This window comes from Brienomyrus brachyistius, chromosome 23 (genome assembly GCF_023856365.1).
Source record: "Brienomyrus brachyistius isolate T26 chromosome 23, BBRACH_0.4, whole genome shotgun sequence".
NCBI lineage: Eukaryota > Metazoa > Chordata > Actinopteri > Osteoglossiformes > Mormyridae > Brienomyrus > Brienomyrus brachyistius.
In genome coordinates this window covers 333,278-353,860 of record NC_064555.1, presented here as the reverse complement: position 1 = coordinate 353,860, position 20,583 = coordinate 333,278, and the positions used below count along the sequence as shown (strand labels likewise).

The 20,583-nt window shown below is 42.3% G+C and overlaps 3 protein-coding genes and 2 non-coding genes across 7 annotated transcripts; 4 read left to right on the top strand and 1 right to left on the bottom strand.

The window, feature by feature from the left end:
- Positions 1 to 67: 67 nt before the first annotated feature.
- On the top strand, positions 68 to 6,934 carry ppt2b (palmitoyl-protein thioesterase 2b). The gene is made up of 8 exons (XM_048993427.1): positions 68 to 537; positions 2,479 to 2,632; positions 2,959 to 3,054; positions 4,550 to 4,657; positions 4,769 to 4,852; positions 5,146 to 5,230; positions 5,515 to 5,569; positions 5,685 to 6,934. Exons 1-8 carry the CDS (start codon positions 367 to 369, stop codon positions 5,826 to 5,828), a joined length of 897 nt encoding a protein of 298 aa, XP_048849384.1. The 5' UTR covers positions 68 to 366; the 3' UTR covers positions 5,829 to 6,934.
- Positions 6,935 to 9,073: 2,139 nt separating this feature from the next.
- Positions 9,074 to 12,681, top strand: rps5 (ribosomal protein S5). Its single transcript, XM_048993513.1, has 6 exons — positions 9,074 to 9,225; positions 10,162 to 10,267; positions 10,877 to 11,086; positions 11,778 to 11,906; positions 12,392 to 12,490; positions 12,567 to 12,681. Exons 2-6 carry the CDS (start codon positions 10,163 to 10,165, stop codon positions 12,633 to 12,635), a joined length of 612 nt encoding a protein of 203 aa, XP_048849470.1. The 5' UTR covers positions 9,074 to 9,225; position 10,162; the 3' UTR covers positions 12,636 to 12,681.
- LOC125719674 (small nucleolar RNA SNORA3/SNORA45 family) lies at positions 10,672 to 10,804 on the top strand. The gene has a single exon (XR_007385169.1). It is a non-coding gene; the product is annotated as a small nucleolar RNA SNORA3/SNORA45 family (small nucleolar RNA).
- Positions 12,051 to 12,183, top strand: LOC125719676 (small nucleolar RNA SNORA3/SNORA45 family). Its single transcript, XR_007385171.1, has one exon. It is a non-coding gene; the product is annotated as a small nucleolar RNA SNORA3/SNORA45 family (small nucleolar RNA).
- A 692-nt stretch (positions 12,682 to 13,373) lies between the features above and the next one.
- ddah2 (dimethylarginine dimethylaminohydrolase 2) lies at positions 13,374 to 19,173 on the bottom strand. 3 transcript variants are annotated; one of them, XM_048993511.1, is made up of 6 exons: positions 18,892 to 19,173; positions 16,682 to 17,155; positions 15,822 to 15,998; positions 15,575 to 15,694; positions 14,977 to 15,120; positions 13,374 to 14,517 (listed from the first exon to the last, which is right to left on the bottom strand). In XM_048993511.1, exons 2-6 carry the CDS (start codon positions 16,976 to 16,978, stop codon positions 14,401 to 14,403), a joined length of 855 nt encoding a protein of 284 aa, XP_048849468.1. In that variant the 5' UTR covers positions 16,979 to 17,155; positions 18,892 to 19,173; the 3' UTR covers positions 13,374 to 14,400. The 3 variants fall into 3 exon arrangements, with proteins under 3 accessions (XP_048849468.1, XP_048849469.1, XP_048849466.1); XM_048993512.1 differs by lacking the exon at positions 18,892 to 19,173 and adding an exon at positions 18,609 to 18,776 and having other exon boundaries at positions 16,682 to 17,255; XM_048993509.1 differs by lacking the exon at positions 18,892 to 19,173 and adding an exon at positions 18,609 to 18,776.
- Between the last annotated feature and the right edge of the window lie 1,410 nt (positions 19,174 to 20,583).

The window sequence follows — 20,583 nt, the reverse complement described above, 5'->3', positions numbered from 1 at the left end:
TAATACAAAACCACATGTCATCTCAAGGCTGAGAGAGCGGCAATTAAGACAGGAAATGACGTCACATCAAGTTTTTTTCCAGTCACCGGAACAAACAGTATTGAAAATGACACAATATATGTGGTCATGTAAACTGTTCAGTTTACGTTAACGGAATGTAAAGTTAATCTGCAGGGAGTCCCGTGTGCGGCGATAATTTCAAGCTTGGAGGATAGCGCGCTACGCATCTTGGATTTGTTCGCCACATACAAGCCTGAAGTATACTTATTTGTAGAGTGCGCAGCGATTGTTATTAATGATTACAAATGGTTAAACCTTTGCAGTAGTAATTCTCTACATGTGTTGCGGCTGCCTAAGCGAGCCATAATGCCGGGATCGTGTTCAAGCAGCGGCGTCGCCGCGGCCGCCTGGATGCTCTGGCCGCTTGTCGGCGCCTGCATGGCAGTGGCGGTGCTCGGATACAAGCCGGTGATCGTCGTCCACGGGCTTTTCGACAGCTCCAGCGACTTTGAAAACCTGCTGCGATTCATCAACCTTGTAAGTCACAATATGGGGTCGTAGTGGAATTTTACTTAACGACAATGGAGTAAAATTGAGCTGTGATGGAAACTAGATTTTGCAACTTTGCCCTCCTACTGCGCGTGTAAATGTGTCGCATTTAAAAGGAGGCTTTCAAGATGAATGTAGCAAAACAATTCCAAAACACTGGTTTTATAGGTATTTTCTAATCAGGCTGGCTACATGTATGCATTTAAATATATATATTAAATTCGAAGTGGAATGGCTGTTATCTGTGTTTTTAGTGTTTATACGGCAAATGACCGCAGCTGCAATAGTAGGTCATGTGCTTTTGTTTACTCGACTCCGATAACGCGCTCAGGCTTGACGGAGACTGCCACATGGCTGTTTATTCAGGGTTTTCATGGAGGTATATCATAAGAACCGATGGAAAGATTTGTTAGATTAAATGTAGAATTGCAGGATATATTTCATCCCACCTTGGGCGCTGCTGAAAGTGATGCCTTTAAGATCTAGGATTTCCTCCCGGTATCAAAGTCGGTCTTAATATAGTTACACTACCAAAGGCTTTCCATGGTAATTAATCTCCCCTTGATGTTAGGTCTTATAACCTAATTTACGCAGTTTAATGCGCAAGGATTAAAGCACTGGGATATTTTCGGTATTCAATTATAATGTAAGCCGCACTATAATGATCATTACGTGCGGGAGGTTGGTGAGCGCTTCAAAAGTCCAATGACTGCAATCATTGAATTAAAGTTTTATTTGTCGCATACACGTTACACGCAGTACAATGTCTACTGAAGTACATGAGTACCTGGCTGTTTAAGACAGAGCTAACCGGAACATGAGTATAAAGAGGAAACCTTAAACGTAGATTATTAATAATCAAGTATGTAGTGATTATCATTTCTGGAAAAGGTTTCCGTTCAAAGTAAGTCCGAGGATATTTATTGAAATTAGAACCTCTAAAAAGTTATCCAAAACCCCTCTTTAATAGAGTTTAGGAAAAAAATGATTGGGAAATACATTTGTATTTACATGGTGCATCGTGGCCACATTCATCGTATAGTTTAGGGTACTAAATACAATATAATTTGGATTTCCCGATTTGTTAAACTTAGCATCCATTATTATAATAGTTAAGGAGCAAGTCTTGTGACTAGAAGGCCAAGAAGCCCTTTATTTTCGTTATTTAAGCGTCTGTAAATAGTGTAATATAGATGGGTGGTTCCTGGAAAGCAAATATCATTGAGCGTGACATACTGGCGTGCTTCTACTGCGTCTGAAGTGGAAAATGGTGCCATGTGTCATATCAGTCGTTGGTAGTTGTGGGGACCTTTCTGGCTCACACTTTAAAGCTGAGATTGGAAGACGGGGCTTAAACACAGTCGTGACTGAAGCATCATCAGTGTCTGTTCTTGAAAACGTATTTCTTATGGCTGAGTGAGGAGGTGTAATCGGCTTGCGGAGTTCTTCTCCAAATATGCAAATAAGGTTATTCAGATACGAGTAAAAACCTTTGGCCGTGATACTACAATGGTAGGTTAATTTCTGACTGCAGGCTTGTCGTTCTAATGTTTAAGCGTCATCAATTCTGACTGATGTCTGCCGTTCCATGTGCGCTCAAGCCCGTGACTGGGATTCATGATTGGTTATGTTTCCTTTTCTTAAGTGCACATCTCAAAATAAATTTCAAACACTCCTAACTTTTTTTTTTAGTAATATTCACTTTATTGCATCATCATCAAATATTTATAGGAGAGATGGATGCAGAAATGGCACTGATACAGCTTCAGGCAGCACTTAGTTATTGTGGGCGTGGCCTTTATTAAATAGTCATTGTGTAAGTGTTCAGTCCTGTTAGCCTAGTGCATAGTGCCACGCAATTAGCTATGGTGGAAGTATTTCAGCCTCTCTGTTCTCTGAGTACTGCACTGACTCTACGGCTACTCCCAGTCTCACCCAGGTACCAATGTGTCCGTGATCGACCTGTTTGACCGGAGCGCCAGCCTGCAGCCTCTCTGGAAGCAGGTAGAAGGCTTCAGGCAGGCCATCTACCCCATCATGCAGAATGCCGGCGATGGAGTCCACTTCATCTGCTACTCCCAAGGTCTCTTCGGCTCCGCTTTTTCCCGTCTTTGGAAAGTATGCAAAGTTGTAATGGATGCATGTTTTAAATGGTTCTTCATCAATAATGAATGCTAAGGTGTGACGGACCAGTCACATGGTGTGCTCTCATACGGTATGTTATTCATCAGGTGACTGGAATTGGAGGATTATATTCTGTATGCAGTTGGCTGCAGAGAGCTTGCTGTGATTCGGTGCAGTGCCTGGAATGATCCTGTATTTCAGAGCTATGTATTTTTTATGACGATGACAATAAGGATTTAACAAAGATTTTCTTTTTCTTAAAAAAAAAATTAAATAAAATTTTAGGCGGACTGGTGTGCAGAGGGATTCTCTCCATCCTGCCGGATCACAACGTTCACTCATTCATCTCCCTCTCTGCTCCACAAGCTGGGCAATATGGAGGTCAGTCTTCCTTTGGCCATAATTTTAAAAAGCATATCGTGAATGACAATCCTTTTCCATTGTGCTGTCTGCAGTCTCTGCCCCTTCACTGACCCACTAGTTATAATTATAGGCAACTATATTCCTTGTCTTAATTACAAAATGCCATCGCTTCTACTGAATTTCAGTAAATCTACAACATTAAATTCAGGGTTCTAGCATTCAAACCTAAGAGCCAGAAATGACAGGCTGAAATTATACTTGCTGTCTGCTCCTTTTCTCTGTAATAAGGTTCCTTATTGGTTAGGCTGTTCGTGTTTATGTGTCAGTCTCGCAGACCAGTCTAAAAAGCAAAGGTGATCAGATATTTTCTGTTGTTGGCACATGATTGCAGAATCGCTTGCCACTCTAGGTTTGCCACTCTAGGTTTGCCAGTCTCCCTGCCTTCCCACTTCTACAGCCCTGTTTCCAAAAATGTTGGGACAGTGTGTAAAATGTAAATGAACCAGAAGGCAATGATTTGCAAATCAGATAAACCCATATTTAATCACAAATGGAACAAAGACAACATGTCAGATGTTGAAACTGAGAAATGTTATTGTTTTATGAGAAATGTATGCTTAATTTGAATTGATGCCAGCAACAAAAGACTGTAACTGTTGTGTACACAACTAATTAGGTTAATTGGCAACGGGTCAGTAAGCGTATAAAGGGTCAGTAAGGGTATAAAAAGAGCCTGCAGATCTGGGAAGGCACCATTAACGCTGAACGATATGTACTGGTTTTGAAGCAACATACGCTGCCATCCAGCCAGCATCTTATTCAGAGGAGGTGTATTTCAGCAAGACAAAACCAAACCACATTCTGCGCATAATACAACAGCATGGCTCTGGTGTAGAAGAGTCCGGATGCTAGACTGACCTGCCTGCAGTCCAGACCCGTCACCCATCGAAACAAAAAATACAGCAAAGAAGCCCCGAACTGCTGAGCAGCTGAAATCCTGTATCAGGCAAGAATGGAACAATATTTCACTTTCAAAACTCCAGGAACTGGTCTCCTCAGTTCCCAAACGTTTACAGAGTGTTGCTAAAAGAAGAGGTAATGCGGTGAGCGTGCCCTAACCCAAACTTTTTTTTGAAAAGTGTTGCTGACATCAATTTCATATTGAGTTTATATTTGTCATAAAACAATTAAATTTCTCTGTTTGAACATTTGATATGTTGTCTTTGTTCTGTTTTCAGTGAAATGCAGGTTTATAATTAAATCATTGCAGTCTTTTTATTTTTTTAGATTTTACGCAACGTCCCAATTTCTTTTGGAAGCAGGGTTTTACATTAAAGCTTTATACTAATTTTAACTCCTTAATATTTGGGTCTTTTTTTTTTGTTTTTTTTTAATGTTTTCATAGTTTGAGCTGTTTTAGTTTCTGTTATCGTTGATCAGTCTTCATTACTGTCAAAATTTTTATTATGTATTATGACTTGACATGACTAAACCTCTTTGATTGCTCTTCTAGACACGGATTACTTGAAGTACCTCTTCCCTCAGTTTGTGAAATCCAACCTGTATCACCTGTGTTATACATCAGTGGGACAACGAGTTTCCATCTGCAACTACTGGAACGGTAAGTCCTCGGAAGCGGAGGCGGCCTGCTTTTAAAAATGAGAATGATTCCTTGTGAATGCACTGTGTGATGTGTGTGTATATAGACATTTCTTGTCTGTTTTTCTCGTAGACCCGCATCACAGAGACATGTATATCAACAGTAGTGATTATCTGGCTGTTCTAAACAGTGAGAGACCAAACAGCAACACAACAGGTTTTTATTTATTAATCTCTGTATCGTTTTCCTCTTAGAAGGTACATGGCTCCATTTTAAGTCTTTTTCCTGAACGTTGTTCTCTTTATTTCACAGTCACGGTGTTCTGTATTTTATTTCATGTTGTTAATAAATATTGGAGTTATTACGCTCTACATTTAAATCAAGTTAACCAATCAAAGTCAACCCTTCCTGCATATACTGTAATGGGCATTGAATCAGAGTGTAACCTTTGACGTAGTGGTCCTGGCATCTGATTGGTCAGTGAAATTCTTTAATGTCCTTCGTCTCAGTGTGGAAGAACAATTTCCTGCGCATTAAGAAGCTGGTACTGATCGGGGGGCCAGACGATGGAGTTATCACACCTTGGCAGTCCAGGTGGGCTGCTTGGGGTGTTTCCTGTACTCGTTGCATGCTTTGGCTTTGGCCTTAGAAACATTCGTTGTGTTTGGCCAATTTATTTCATAGTGCAGATGTGAAATTGTCTCTATAGCCTTTTGACCTTCTGAGCAATAAAGATCATTCAGTTGAAATTCATTTAATGGATGGATGGATGGATGGATGGATAGGTAGAGAAATACTTTATTGATAAATATTCAATTGAAAGTGGAGAATTACAGATTGTGTACAGATTTCAAAGCTGGCTCCTCTGTCTCTCACAGTTTGTTTGGATTTTACGACGACAATGAAACGGTTGTTGACATGAAGCACCAGGATGTAAGTTATGTTTGTTTTTGAAAGCTTGATTGTCAGTGAAAATGGAGTACTGTGTTCATGTTCGTTCTCTCTCTCTCTCTCTCTCTCTCTCTCTTGCGCTCGCTCTCTCTCTCAGGTGTATTTAAGGGACTTATTCGGGCTGAAGACGCTGGACGCTCGAGGCGACTTGGTCACTTGTGTGGTCCCTGATGTCCTGCACACCAAGTGGCACTCAAACTACACTGTGTACACCAGGTGTATAGATAAATGGCTCGCATAGAGCCTTGCGTGTTTGATCCGTATCCTCACATCACCATGCGTTTGAACCGGCGCATACAGACAAACACATATTGCCCAGTTGCACGACTTTCTTCACTTGCTTATTTTTGCACTCTTTCAATGCCCTTTATGATTTAAATCCTAAAGAAATTTCCCAATGAGACCCTAATAATTTCCAATCCATGCCAACAGAGGGTCTCATGAAGGTTTTTTTGGTCCCTGACATATCAAAAAAAAAAGCCTTAATGTCCTGCTTTGCATTTTCAGTTTTTTTGACATTTCAAAACCGAAGTGCTATAACACACTGCCTCCAGTGAAGGTGCTAAGGGTGGGGGGGTATGGGAATATGGGGGGTCCCCCAGAGGGGGAACCGTGAGACAGTTTTGCATTTTGCATCTTTCCCATCGAGTGCAGCATCTGTAAAACACCTCCCTTGACGTTCATTAGCAATCTCAGGCAAACGGTCGTATATTTCAGCGGGTTTATGTAAAAGGAACGGTTTTTCAGAAGCATTATTTTAGTTGTAGATGTATTGTTATTGGTGATACTGTGTAAAATTTCATTTTGAAGAGTGATTCGGAGCCTTGTGTTAAACAGAGCGTCAATTTTAAGAAAATAACTTCATTAAGTTTGGGAACTGTTGCACATAGATTTGATAAATGTTCTGAACTTTACTGAACTGTAGTTTGATATAAAGGATAATTGGATAGTATTTTTGTATAACTATTACTGTCTTCTCCAGTATTATAGAAGTATTTTAAAAAAGGACTCTATTTCCAGGATTTTTCACTTTGAGAAGGGATTTTTGACACAACAAATTTTCAGCAAATAAAGTTCTGGGTCTGTAGGAACTGAGAACAAATGTATCATGTACTTTTTCTTTTGACAACTGGTTTCTTATTTCCTGAGGGAAATGACTAACTTTCTTCCCTCGATTCTGTTGGACTCAGTCTTAATTTGTTCAGAAATTTTGTTGAAAGAAGACTTCACCTACCAATGTGCTTTACAGTTTTTACTCCGAAGTAAACCTTTGATTGTACATGTGATTCAATATGTTATGGGAATGTTAACTTTGTCTAACATAAAGCCAATAAAATGGTAATATCATGTCTGTGCAGGACTATGCCTGGCTGTTCATATATAAGCATTTATTACACTTTGTGTAAAGGGCAACTAACAATTCCTCATGTTTACATCTCGTCTTTCTAAATTTGTAAACACAAATTACAGTGATAATAATGTTTTAAACACAAGGCACTTGGATTACATATTTCAATAGAAAACCTGACATCTTATCAACTCTTGTGCAGGAGGGATGTTTAGATTCATCAAGATGCTTTTGATCAGATTTTAAACATCTGTCATGCAAATCATCCTTATAGCAACCATTACAGTCTGGTCTGGCAGCACAGACAGTCAGTGTAGAAGTTCTGGCTCCATCCGTCTCCAGTTCACCACTGAGGGTCCCAACATGCTTGTAGCTTCTGCTTTCCTCCAGCAGAAAAGATCCCATTTCAAGAACACTTTCACTTTTTTCACTTTCAGTCACTATCAAGAAACTGGATCCTGAAGTCGTTACTGCCTCTCTGTGCCTGCCTTTGGAAAAGGGTCAGTCTTCCTGAAGACTGAAGGATTGCCCAAACCTGAAAGAATGACATGCTTTTGAAATTTGCTGTGATGGACATGTTGGTTGAGATTGCCATGGTTTTCCCTTGAAAGTCAGATCTACACATACAGAGCTTGTGTCCTCTCTGCGTCTTACACACACACAGAGCTTGTGTCCTCTCTGCGTCTTACACACACACAGAGCTTGTGTCCTCTCTGCGTCTTACACACACACAGCTTGTGTCCTCTCTGCGTCTTACACACACACAGCTTGTGTCTTCTCTGCGTCTTACACATAGTGGCTGGATCTGAATATTTCAGATTTTGACCAATTACTTTAGAAGCAGAGCTGCCTCGTTAGTCCTGTGAAATTCTTGGTATTCCCAGTTGTTGAGCAGGAATCCTGCATCACAGTGTCACCTCCAGTGTTTTGGAGGCTTTGATAATTGACCTAATCTATGATGTTAAAGCTAATTCTATTAATTATGAGCCCATACGTTGCCCCTTTAGTTTTTACATAAAATAATACTTTCAAAATGTATTACAATATGTATATTGTAAAACGTAGTCTGTATTTGTATACTTAAGCCACCCAAGTTAATAAAAAAAACTACAAAAATTTAGTCTGGAGTAATATTTTGTACGTGGATAGCTTAAGATATGAATACCAATAGCTTTATTAAGTTTTAATAAAATATGCATTCAATAAACTTCAGCATTTCTTGAAATGTCTTTGACTTCGGTGCAGGCCTGAAGCTCCTATTGCAGACCCTGCCTGGCCTGGTGAAATTGCTGCACTAAAAACAGGACATGGGAAGTAGCAATTGAAATGTGTTTCAATATCTGTGATAGTTTTTAGAGAGATATTTTAATTATAGCAATTATAGTGTGTCCTTTAAGCCAATGAAATAGACACACAAAATATGTGCTGTGTCTTTAGCCAATCAAAAAACTTCATGACAGGACATGCTGTTCACACAAGCTGCACAGTCAGTAGTGATGGCAGCATCTAGGGTGACCAGATAATCCATATCAAGAAGAAGACTTCAAGCCAGGACAGAACTTGTAAACTGCCATTTGAATTAAAAGGCCCTGGATTTCACTTTAGCACTGAGTTCTCGCTGTGTGCTGATTGGTCAGTCTTCTATAATCATGCATGTGTCACTAATGTTAATGTGGAACAGCTGGATGAGTCTTTCGATCGAGTAAACAAACCAGTCAAAGCACAAGAAGAAATTAACTATTTAGCCAAACACAGGAGTCTTTCAGTTTTACGGTCATTTCTAAAACCTGAAGTAGCAGAAAGTGTCCTAACTAACATGAATTAGGTGCTAAGCCTAGGCAACCATTTGTATGAGATAAACTTCCACTTTTGTCAGTAAACAAGTATATACAGTTTGCTCATCTATCCATCTTTCAGCCACTTATCCCGAGAAGGATTTTAGGGCCTAAATAGATTATATGTTCACAGTCTGTATCATTTTGAATGTCAGGTTTGATCTTGAAGTGTTTGAGTTTTCATAATACATTTAAATTATAATTTTATGTGCATATGTTTAATATGTAGATGACTCAGTTGCTCTGTTTTGTGACAAAGGAAATACCTCGATACTTTGGTAGGTGTAGGAAGAAAACAAAGAGTAGTCAGTTTTAATAGAAAGAAACTACAAATCCTATAAGCAGTGGGAGCGGAAGTCGTTGCAGCGCTTCCGGCGGGGTGGATATCCGGACGAAGCGCCTCGTTGAGGGCCTTTTCCGTCGCCGAGAAGTGTGGAGCAGAGCTCCTTGTGCAAGTGAGTGCCAGAAATTTGTGAAATAATGGCCGAAATTTCAGCAAAAACGTAGAGTTATGAATATGAGTTGTATTGGTACATTTCATATATTGGCCTTAAGAGGAATTTGACCTCGCTTTTACTTTAAATTCCGTTTTAATGCTACGAAACGATGCTTTTAAGTCGCGTGGCTTTTGAGCTCGGTACCGCATGCGAGTCGCCATGTAAGTGTCGGGGTTTTATTCCCCTTTGTATAGTTGCGGATGTGTGTAGTGTATTTAGTTTTCATGGATCGTCGTTAGTTAACTGACATTTTAAGCAAATAACCGTAGTCGAAGAAGCTACGTGCTCAGGACTTTTGCTAGTTAATTGACAGACGAGCTAAGATAATCCAGGCCTACGGTGATCTTCATTTTCAGATAACGACTCCGCAAATCCGTGATTATTTGCGTGACAAATTCTACATTTCGGCAGTAACAAATAGATGAAATTACAGTAGAATTCTATCTAGCCCCGGCGTTGCAGTAGTCCATCCCAGGCAGCATAGATGCAGTACAACCTGGTCGGACTGCCAATCCATCGCAGCGCGCACACATTCACACACCGTCTTAAATTCTTGGCAAATCAGAGATGCCAGTTGATAAATCCTAAAATGCCAGCCCTGTAGGTGTGAGGCTTTTTCATGTACTTTGAGTAAAGTGTAATAGTTTAATGAGTAAAAGAACTGATATCCATTTTTGTAGATCGGCTTGAAGTAGTAAAGAATTGTGTTGCCAAAATGCATTTTGAAGTTATCCGAACAGCTCGAACTGTTGGTTTTATGGTTTTAAATCGCAACAGTTTTAATTTCTCTAAAGGTTGCCTAACATAATTAGCTATGATGTAATGTTATACGCCCGCATACCCCTTAAGGTGGAGTTGGTATATAACGTCTGGTTTTGCTTTGACCCCCCCCAGGATGACTGAGTGGGAGACTGCCCCGGCCGTTGCTGAAACCCCAGAGATCAAGCTCTTTGGCAAGTGGAGCACTGATGATGTCCAGATCAATGACATCTCCCTGCAGGTGACATGACTCCGAGATGTTAGATTCACATCTAACCCAGCATTCTGGACCTGCGTAGTGGCAGCTAAATCATAAATGACTATTTTAAATTTATCATCAGTTTTAAAAGTGTTTTTATTCTAGGAATTCCCTACTGGTCTCCCAGGGGCTCTTGGAAAATGTGAATTTGCAGTAACTAGCAAAGTACAGTAGTGTGCGGTTGTGTATAACAGTATTGCAAGCATTTTAAAATTGCGCCATAGTTTTAATGTTAAGAGTACAAAATGTTTGTAAAATCCTAAATTAGGAGAGCCAGTTTAAGAGCCAGTGTTTCTGTTCTTAGCGTTGGTGTGGGGGTCGATTTGACGCTTTCGAAGGTCCATAGGATGTTAGTCTATAGTCCATGGACAACTGCAACCACTGTGAGCGAGACTAGAGTCACATCCTGACAGCCAATTATTGTCCTGATGTGCTAGAGTCCTCGCAGAACAAATTTCTCTGCTTATTCATTGGCTGCTGCCTGACGTGGTACAGCCAATCACCTGCTTAGATACAATATCATAATCGGTTGCTGATCAGCGTACTGTTTTTTTGTATTGTCTTCTGCTGAATGCACATTTCTTTCACCAGGATTACATTGCTGTGAAGGAGAAGTACGCTAAGTACCTCCCACACTCTGGGGGGCGATATGCTGCCAAGCGGTTCCGCAAGGCTCAATGCCCCATTGTTGAGCGCCTCACCAACTCCATGATGATGCATGGCCGCAACAATGGCAAGAAGCTGATGACCGTGCGCATTGTCAAGCATGCCTTTGAAATCATCCATCTGCTCACCGGAGAGGTACTTGGACCCAGCATGTGTACCTAGTCTGACATTGTAGGTCCCACACGCTCTGTTCTTTCTGCACTGCTGCGATAGTTCTGTTTCTCTGAACAGTTAATACTCAGCCGGTGAAGCCCTTGGCTATACTAGCATCTGTAATTGGTTTGGCTACCAGAACAGTGTTTTATGTTCCCTGCTATTGTGGCCTGTATGGGAACAGTAATCAAACATTTCACATCTGCATTTATATATGTTTTTCTCGGCAGGCTAATTTTTTGTCCCCTTCTGGTCCTGTGATCTCCTTTGTCGTCTAATAGGATGATTTTAAGTGCCAAACCTTGAGTTGTACTACGTGAGAGTTTAGTTGTAGATGCAGTTAGACCTGGGAGGGACATCCACATCTGTTTTAGTTCACGTCGGTCTCCTTTGATGGTTGGCTGTTAGTTATGGTTTTAAGTATAATTCCATCAAAAATGTTAGGGTTAGTCATTGTCCAGCTGTTCTAGATCGGCGGTTGCTTGAATTGCCAACGGAATGAACAGATTTATTGTTGGAGTTTAGTACAATAGCTTGAGAATCATGCCACAAAGACCATCCTTTGGGTTAGCGGAGAGAATTGCTGACTCTCGGGAAAATCTAGATTGTTCAACTGAATCTTTGTCTGGTGTGTGGGTGACCTGTGTTGAGGCTGAGCCCTGTTTCTCTGCAGAACCCCCTCCAGGTACTGGTGAATGCAATCATCAACAGTGGCCCCCGCGAGGACTCCACTCGCATCGGCCGTGCTGGCACCGTCAGGAGGCAGGCTGTGGACGTGTCGCCCCTGCGCAGGGTCAACCAGGTCTGCTTCTGCTCCGCCTTACTCGGGGGAGACTGACTGCAGCTACACTCAAACCGGAAGCACAGTTCAGCATTGTGTGGGCACCTCCATGAGCGTGCTGCATAATTTTCATTGTTCTTAGATGCAGATGAGATTTTCTTGGTGGGCGAGACTAGAGTCACATCCTGACACCTCTTCATTGTCCTGGTGTGCTAGAGTCCTCGCAGAGCAAACTTCTCTGCCTATTCATTGGCTGTAACCTCACGTGGTCCAGCCAGTCACCAGCTCAGGCACAGAATCCTCACGACGTCCCATTTTTCCATTTGAATTTGTTTCCATGGTTTCAACTTAAGTCGCCATGTGAACAATCACCATGGAGGCACTCCAAAATGGCTGCCCACTCTCCATGGCAACAAGACACCAGTCACTGCTGAGTGATCCATTTAGTAGGAATCCCGGAGTGCAGGTCTGCTATTCTCTAACACGAATGCACTTGTGTGTTGTAGGCAATCTGGCTGCTGTGCACAGGAGCAAGAGAAGCGGCCTTCAGGAACATTAAGACCATTGCTGAGTGCCTCGCTGATGAGCTCATCAATGCGGCCAAGGTAGGGAGGGGGAGGCTGTCGATTCTGCTGACTAAAGCACTCACCTGATGCTTAACTGCAATCTTCTTGTTCCCAGGGATCATCCAACTCCTATGCTATCAAGAAGAAGGACGAGTTGGAGAGAGTGGCCAAATCCAACCGTTAAATACTTTTGCTTTGTAATAAGTTCAAATAAAATTCACCAGTCCACAGATGCGTTCATGCAGTTTGTGTTAGAGAAATGGGAAGCATTTTTGTTTTGGGTTTCATAATTAAAATTGGATAACTAAAGAAAAACCTCTGAAATAGGGTTGAGCAAAACAAAAATTCGGCTTTTTCAAACTTTAGGACCATTGAGATGTATATTTTTGGTATTTTTGTGCTGTGGTTTCATATGTCATTCCCGCTCCCCCAGGTCTTTTGCTGCATTCCATTTCATTGGGGCATTCCTTGTTCTATAATGGCTCATTCACTTCATTTCCTGGAGGTGGTGCTTCTATTCCGGGTCACAGGGGTCTGGAATATGGGTACAAGGCAGGGAACAACCCAGGATGGGGTCCCAACCCATCACAGAGCACACATACAGGCAATTTGGTAACACCAATTAACCCCAGCAAGTCTTTGGACTGTGTGGGGGGGGGGGACTGCGGTACCTGGAGGAGGCCCCCTGATGACATGGGGAAAACACGCAAACTACATACGACTGGAGCCATGGTGGGGACTTGAACCCTGGACCCAGAGGTGTGAGGCAACCGTGTGCCACCATGCCACCCTCTCTATAGAACTCAAAGATGATTTTTGGGGGGGGGGGGGGGGCAATTCCTTATTTTGTAATGGCTCATTCACTTCATACATGCTTACATTTGACTCACAATGACACAGGAAAGTTACAGAAACAAGCCGGTTATTGCATGTCATTTATCTGGAAAAGCCTGCATCAAATAGGAACTGAAAACATCACATACAAACAACTCGCTACAAAATATAGTGTAAAAAACACTGGAGAGAACAGTGGTGCATCTCCCAGTCTCTGCTAAAGCATCTAGTATCAAACACACTGTGAGCTGTAATGAGACACTGCAGAGGCAACAGATTATGGAAACGTGAATACAAGGTGTGAAAGGAAAATGGTACGTTACCCAGCTTTCTATATTTAAGCTACTGTGTGAATGCAGCGGCTGGCTTTCTGAATCTCACTACCATCCCGTTTGTATGTATGAAAAGTGCTAATTTCCACTAAGAGTCACAAAACACTCCTATGAAACAAATCACAGCTAGAATCACAGTGCGAGGAAACAGGATGACAGGTGACTCAAACAGGCTTCGGCTCCATCCCATCTTACTCGCACCCCCGTGTCACACATTAAAGGGAAATTAGGGCAGAGGCGACGGTACTGAACACAGGTGTGCAGTGAATGGATTAGTCAATAAGACAAAGAGTAAATGTTAAGGCAGTGCAGGGCTCACTGACACACTGCTAATGTTAGTAGAGCACATGGATGCTACAGGCCAGGACCCATTGACCTCCGTAGTTTAAAGCAAAACATCTTTCTGCAATTTCCCTTTACATCTGCATTTTACCTAATCAATATTACTGCACTTTAGTTATTTTTAGGTGGCCAAATGCCTTTCTTTACATATTATTCAAATGCAGATGTTACACGTTATATTTCATGTAAGTACTATAAAACAGAAAGAGACAAACATGATTTGTCTGCTAAATCCTTTAACTCGCACCTTTAAGTCTTTCCAAGTTTGTGTGTCTAAACCATGTGCCCTTAACTAGTATCTGTACAATTACTTCTGTGATTGCATGATACAATGATGTAACGATGCCTGCGACCTCAGCTGTCAGTATCCCAGAATGCCTTTAGGCGGGGTAGGAGGGAAACATGGGAGGAGGAGGACAAAGAGGAGAGGCCGGCTTGCAGTTATAGCTGTGGTTTGCGATTGATAAGCAGGCAGAAGGATGACAGTGACCCCCCCAGCTTGGAGGCCTCACTGCAGGCCGTTGGAAGGAGGGTGTAGTCAGTCAGCTTCTGGAAGGCCTGGGGAGGGACAGGTGACTAATATAAACCGATAAATGACATATCTATAACTTAGTGCCAAAAGGGATGCAAGTTCATAAAAAAGGACCATTTCCCCTCTCAGTTTCAGCTGTAGAAAAAAATACCTACTGGTCACACCAAGGTATTATTTATTTGTTATTTCTTCACCGCTACATTTATTCCACCCGATTATGCTGCAGCTTTATTGCTTGTTTACATACCTGCACATTTCACATGTATATAAAGCCCTGTGTGTTCTGCGATATGTCCCATGAATACTGTAGTATGTCGCACTATAGTCCTGGGGGAGACCTATTTAGTGTCACTCTACACCTGCATATGGATGGTAGGACAAAGACTTGAAATAATAAACCTTTATAGGGAGACATACACAGGCCTCCTCATTTAGAAGAAGGTGAAAACAGTGCAGGAGCAGGCGGGGGGGGGGGGGGGGCTCACAGAAATGCTGTTGGGACACTCGTCACTGGGAGGGTGCAGCAGGAAATCCACCTGGGAGGGGCCTCTGACGTAGACGCAGCTGGCAGCGGCGTCCTCAGGGACAGTGAGCACTTCGTAATGGTGATCAGTCAGCTGCTCCATCATCTGCAGCCCAACAGAGGCTCCGTCAGCATGCGGGGATCCCGCGGGGGTGGGTAAACAGGGGGGACAGTGACTGCCAATGATTTGGTGACATTTATTTTTATGTATTTATTCAGAAGAAACTTTTATTCGAAAAAGACGTGCAAGTGATAGAGCAGGATCGGCATGTCCCTGAGGCAATCGGGCGGTTCTGGGCCTTGCTACAGGGTCTAATGCTGTAATCACTCTAACCACAGGATTTGAACCAGCATCCTTCTGATCTCCAGCAGTGTCCCAACTCAATGAGCTGGCCCCATTTATACACGTATATAAATATTAGTGTAATCATTAAGTGTTACAATAGCACTAATTATTCATAGACTAATCCATTTATCCAATCCTCTTCATACTTAGGAATCACACCCTTGGATCGATCACACACAAACAAACACACACACACACACACACACACACAAACCTTGAGCGTCTTCTTGGCCCCCTCACTGTTGCTGATAATTATGGTGTCTGGACCTCCCATAGAGCACAGGTTCTTCAGTCGACCCCCCCCACAAACTGGGACGGTGGAGACGGCAAAATCCTGCCAAAGAGGAGCAAGAGTTTCAAGTGAAAATAGAAAATGATTCCCGGGGCCATCAGGAAACAGAGGGGTGCTGTAAAGATTAGCGTGTACAATAAGCTACAGCGTTCCTGAGGAACAGACTCACTCTGAAGGTGTCCGCCAGGAACTCAGCTCCTCTGTGGTTGGTGTGGGAGGAGATTCCCACAAAAAACTCCTTGCCCGTGAAGAGCACGTCACTGCCCTCCAGCGTGGCCCCCTCCTCCTCCCCCATCTCCACGACAGTAAGGTTCAGCTCTGACAGAACGCGCCTCACTGCCTCGGCCTGGTGGGGGCGACGTAGAGGCGTAAGTGTCAACAACACAGACATGAGGAAACACAGTAAGTGTGTTCAGATATAACTCCAGAAAAAGTGAAGCGTCATGACAAACACTGTTCAGTCTAACCCTAACCCTAACCCTAACCTTATCCTCAAACACCCAAACATACAGTATTAGTCTCTGAAATCTATAAAATCATTTTAACACGACCAATGTTGGGCATAGCAGGTCCAGAAGTTACAAATCTAGGCCAAGATTTTGTTTCTACCAAGCAGCTGAACATAAGGAGTCACAGTGACAGAGTTCTCACCCAGCTGGCAGAAACTAAATCTTAGCCTCTGGACCTGAAATACCCAACACTGAATATGACCACGTACTTGACTAAATAACTTGTTACCAAGTTGTCATAGCATGTGAAAATGTGAATTAATGCTTTATTTTCCATTTGTGTAAATAAAGCTACACAGACATGCTTCTTTTCACATGACCCTTCCTTTTAAGACATACACACAGACACAGAGTTAAGAGCGAAGCCTGGAGTCCAAGCACAGGGTGAGACCCCCTGTAGCATGTCTGGGTCACTGCTCCAGATCTCACGCAAACAAGTGATGGAAATCTGATGAACCTCCACAAGATGAAACCACAACTGCTCTTCACTGATTCTTACTGAAACGAAGCCCAACTTCACCTCACTGCAGCGCTGCTGCTTCCAGGGCCGCGTGATGAGGGCCGTGTCGCCCTGGATCACAGCCACGTCCTCCACGCGCCAGCTCTCAGGCAGCTGCGAATCCGGTGGGATCTCAATCAGCTGGAGCCCCACCTTCTGCCTCAGCGCCCCCATCAGGACCCCAAACTGCCGCTGTGCCTTGGCCAGGTCCGTCTGAACGTTTCCAGTGTCACCCCCCTCCGCTGTCTGCCCAAAGGACTCGGGGATGCCGCGAACCACGGCGTGAGTGAAGCAGCCGTATGGACGGACCCCCGCCATGATGCAAACTCCAGCTGCTCTTGAAGTGTGTCTGTGATGCTCCTCTCAGAGGTGAAACCTTTATCTTAAATAAGGCGGTCTCCAAGAATGCCTGTGCTCAACCTTAAAATGTTTGCTTTTTGTAGCAGCTGGATGCTAAACTGGGCGGTTAACAGGAAAAATCCAGAAAAGTCTTGTCTAGGACAAAAAAAAAAAGAGTTATTCTTTTTAGCAGCTTGATTATACATATCCCTCCCGCATGAGTGTGTTTTAAAAAGTATTAGCTCACAAAATATCCCTGGAAGGCAAAGATGAAACAGAATCACAATTACAGAAATCATACATCTTGAATTGCATTAACTGCATCGACATTCTGCTGCAGTGCTGGAATACACCCTGATGATGTACAACAGCAAAAACCACACAGACCACATTTAAGCTGCAGAAACCACCGCTAATTGCAACCATGCAGCGACCACAAAATCACCAAACAGAAATCCCAAACCCTCCCCGTCCCTCAAACACTCAAAAAGCAAAACACATAATCTTTACAAGCCACGTAAAACAGAACACAAAGTCAATCTTTGTACATATTTAAGGAAAAAAAAACTTCAGTTCTGCCGTTTAAACCTTTAGAGAGGCAACAAACCATACACAGTTAACTTGTGCGTGAGAGTATGTGGGGCTTCGGTAGAGATGATAATATACTTAACATATGACAGCTCACTCTCCCCCATGGATTAACCGGCCACTCATGGCTCATATACTCATACAGAAAACAGCGTCGTTATTATAAACCATATTACACACCATTCGCAGTTCGGACCTTCGCCCCTGCAGCTCTAATGAAAGTAATTTTACTGCTAATAGTGGCACGATCACTGTACTACCACCCCGAAATGTTGGGCCTTTGCCCGCAGAAGGATTTCCTATAAATGCCAAACTCTGTTATAACCGGGCTAAAGAGTTCATGTCCAGAAAAATACAATTAAAAATCAAATCATAACTGAACCAACTTCACCGTAGTTTGCAAGGAAAAACTTTTCGTACAGCACAGTTTACTCGTGCCGGACTGTTTCGATCTGCTGCTTAAGTAGGCTGTATGAAAAGCACATACTCTGAAGAATGAATTCATCCATCACATATGGCCTACCATCTGCAGCAGACAATAAGACAGACGACTTGCAAAAATGTACGCAGGCGGCAGCGTTAACTGGAGCTGATGGTACGTCGGACTGACTATTTCACGTTATACTTGCCGATTGCCCCTTAGAATAAAAATTGTTCGAAATCTTTTGCACCGATACCACTTTTATTAGCTGTATTTTCAAAGGGTGCATTATGTTGTATCTTCTAGCTGAGGAGGTGTAGTATATCAACTCAACGTCATTGTTAGTTTCGTAGTAATTGTCTATGTTACATTTATACAAACAGAGGCGCTTTAAACTTTAAACTCCACCCGCGTCCGGGCAATTAACAGACTATTGCATGAGTTTGCATTTATCTGTTTAGAGGCATATCTAGTACGATTAAAGCACTGATTTCCCAGACAGACTCACTATCCTTTAATGGAGTAGAGAGCAATGTTGTTGCCAAAGTTGACGCCCAACACCGAAACCTAATTCTCTCCGATATTATAGGAGTTAGATACCTTGTGGTTCCGGCCCGATAAGATCACTCCTTCTTCGTTTGTCTTCTTTTTGTGGGTCAGCGTTATAGAAAAATAAAGCTTGCGCCTCGCCTGTGCATTAGCGCCCGACACCGCACCCCCACTCGCCGTTACAGCTCCCCACTCCCAGTCTGATTCACCCGGCACGCTCTCATCCCCTTTCGTCCCTTCCCAATCCCCATCCCCCATCATACAACGATTTTTAATCCCCAGAAATATCACAGCGTTACTGCTATAAGCAATGCTGAAAAATGACTCCACTTACCTGGAAAATACAGCCCTGAAACTAAATTCAGTGTCAGTCGGGTTCATATAGCCTAGCTAACAAACTTACAGATTGATTGCAATGTATTTTCAAGCGTGATTCTTACTGTAACTCTTTTATTTAAATTCACTTTCAAAACAATGCATATCCCGTCCGATGGCCGTACAAAACGGAAGAAACAGGCACTTGGTCTCGTGTAAACTGCAAAATATTAGATATTATCTTTTTTTGTCTTCATCCATTGTTTCCAATATTACCACACCCCCGACTCGCCGCAAGTTCGCTTGCTCTTTGTACCCGCCCATCAATGTATAAACGTGGTCCTTTGGAGTAACAGTACCCTTTTCCGTTTCGTACTACGGAAAATATCAGTAATTACAATAAGTTTTTTATTTTTTATAAAAAATAAGTTTTTTGTTTATTTAATACAATGAGAGAAAGGTTTCTCATTAAACTAAAAGGCAATATTGCCTTCGCGAAATGTGGGTCGTGACACACTTAGCTGTCCACGCAGGTTATTTTTGTGATAAGACGTGTGCTCCATTTAATTTTCTCTAAACTTGCGCGATTTGATCGTATGTTGTTTGTGATAATGTTTTGTATTGTCTGAGACAACAGCGACTTAGTAAAAGTTTATTCCATTGCTGTTTGGCCAATTCATTGTTTTATTTCTGTGGTGCAACACAGTGTTTAACCTAAAATTATTCAAGTAAACCCCTCCTTTGATAATGTTTTTATTTTTATGACGCAAATAATGGTTCGCTAATGCATAAGCAAGTGCGCCAGATGGCGTGCTTTAAACCTCATCAACTTGGAGCCATAATACTGCCATCTAGCGGACAGAATTGGTTATTGCAAATTACAATACACAGCAGAAGGAAAATTACAACTATACGCTTACAGTGGGCAGAAACTAAAAATGTCTAAGTGTAAGAGACAGACAACAAGAAAAAAGTGGCACAGCAGACGGAAAAGTGTGGAAAAGACTGCATTACAATGCAACATCTGTTGTCTTCTCTTAACAAAGTAACACATAGTAACTTTTAAACCAAGACACTGAACAAGCAATGTAAGATTAACGCAAAATGCATCTTAAAAGGTGCAGTATTTTTCTGATACTACGCACATTGATGAATAGCCCAGTATTTCATTTCTTTCTTCCCCTCAGTATATCACACATTCTAATTACTTCGACTTGTGCAGTTTTTTTTTTAATTGTGACTATTTATTGCAGAGCAGCTGCAAAACGTCCTTCTGTCTCTCACTCTCCTCTGCGATGTCTCGGACGACTCTTCGCAACGTGTAGTTTTGTTTAACTCCGACTAAGGTTTCTTTGACCCAATAAATGCACAAAATCGATTAAAAAAACAACAAAATATCACATAGATTAGTATAGCTAGATTGTTAGTATATGTTTAGAGTATGTATTTTATGATTTACGCGTGGATATCCCTGAAAATACAGTTGTTATAATACACATCAATATGGCGTCTTCCCAGTCCACGACCTCACTGGTCTCTCCTGCACTTGTACTTCCTGTTTCCTGTTAACCGGCGGGGGACTGCGTTGGCATGTCAGCCAAAGAGCGTGGCGATCAAGCTGCATCCCGTATTATGTGGGAGGGTGGCAACCCTCCTGGGGAGGTAGGTGAAGGGGGCCTGTGTTACGCTGATGACGTAGTCGCGCAGGTCA

Excerpts from the sequence above, each read along its gene's own strand:
- ppt2b (XM_048993427.1), top strand. The coding sequence starts at position 367 with ATGCCGGGATCGTGTTCAAGCAGCGGCGTCGCCGCGGCCGCCTGGATG. Across the intron at positions 2,633-2,958 it reads CTTCATCTGCTACTCCCAAG|GCGGACTGGTGTGCAGAGGG; the intron begins GTCTCTTCGGCT and ends ATAAAATTTTAG. Across the intron at positions 3,055-4,549 it reads ACAAGCTGGGCAATATGGAG|ACACGGATTACTTGAAGTAC; the intron begins GTCAGTCTTCCT and ends TTGCTCTTCTAG.
- rps5 (XM_048993513.1), top strand. The coding sequence starts at position 10,163 with ATGACTGAGTGGGAGACTGCCCCGGCCGTTGCTGAAACCCCAGAGATC. Across the intron at positions 10,268-10,876 it reads TCAATGACATCTCCCTGCAG|GATTACATTGCTGTGAAGGA; the intron begins GTGACATGACTC and ends TTCTTTCACCAG. Across the intron at positions 11,087-11,777 it reads TCCATCTGCTCACCGGAGAG|AACCCCCTCCAGGTACTGGT; the intron begins GTACTTGGACCC and ends GTTTCTCTGCAG.
- ddah2 (XM_048993511.1), bottom strand. The coding sequence starts at position 16,978 with ATGGCGGGGGTCCGTCCATACGGCTGCTTCACTCACGCCGTGGTTCGC. Across the intron at positions 15,999-16,681 it reads AGCAGCAGCGCTGCAGTGAG|GCCGAGGCAGTGAGGCGCGT; the intron begins GTGAAGTTGGGC and ends CGCCCCCACCAG. Across the intron at positions 15,121-15,574 it reads GGGCCAAGAAGACGCTCAAG|ATGATGGAGCAGCTGACTGA; the intron begins GTTTGTGTGTGT and ends GTTGGGCTGCAG.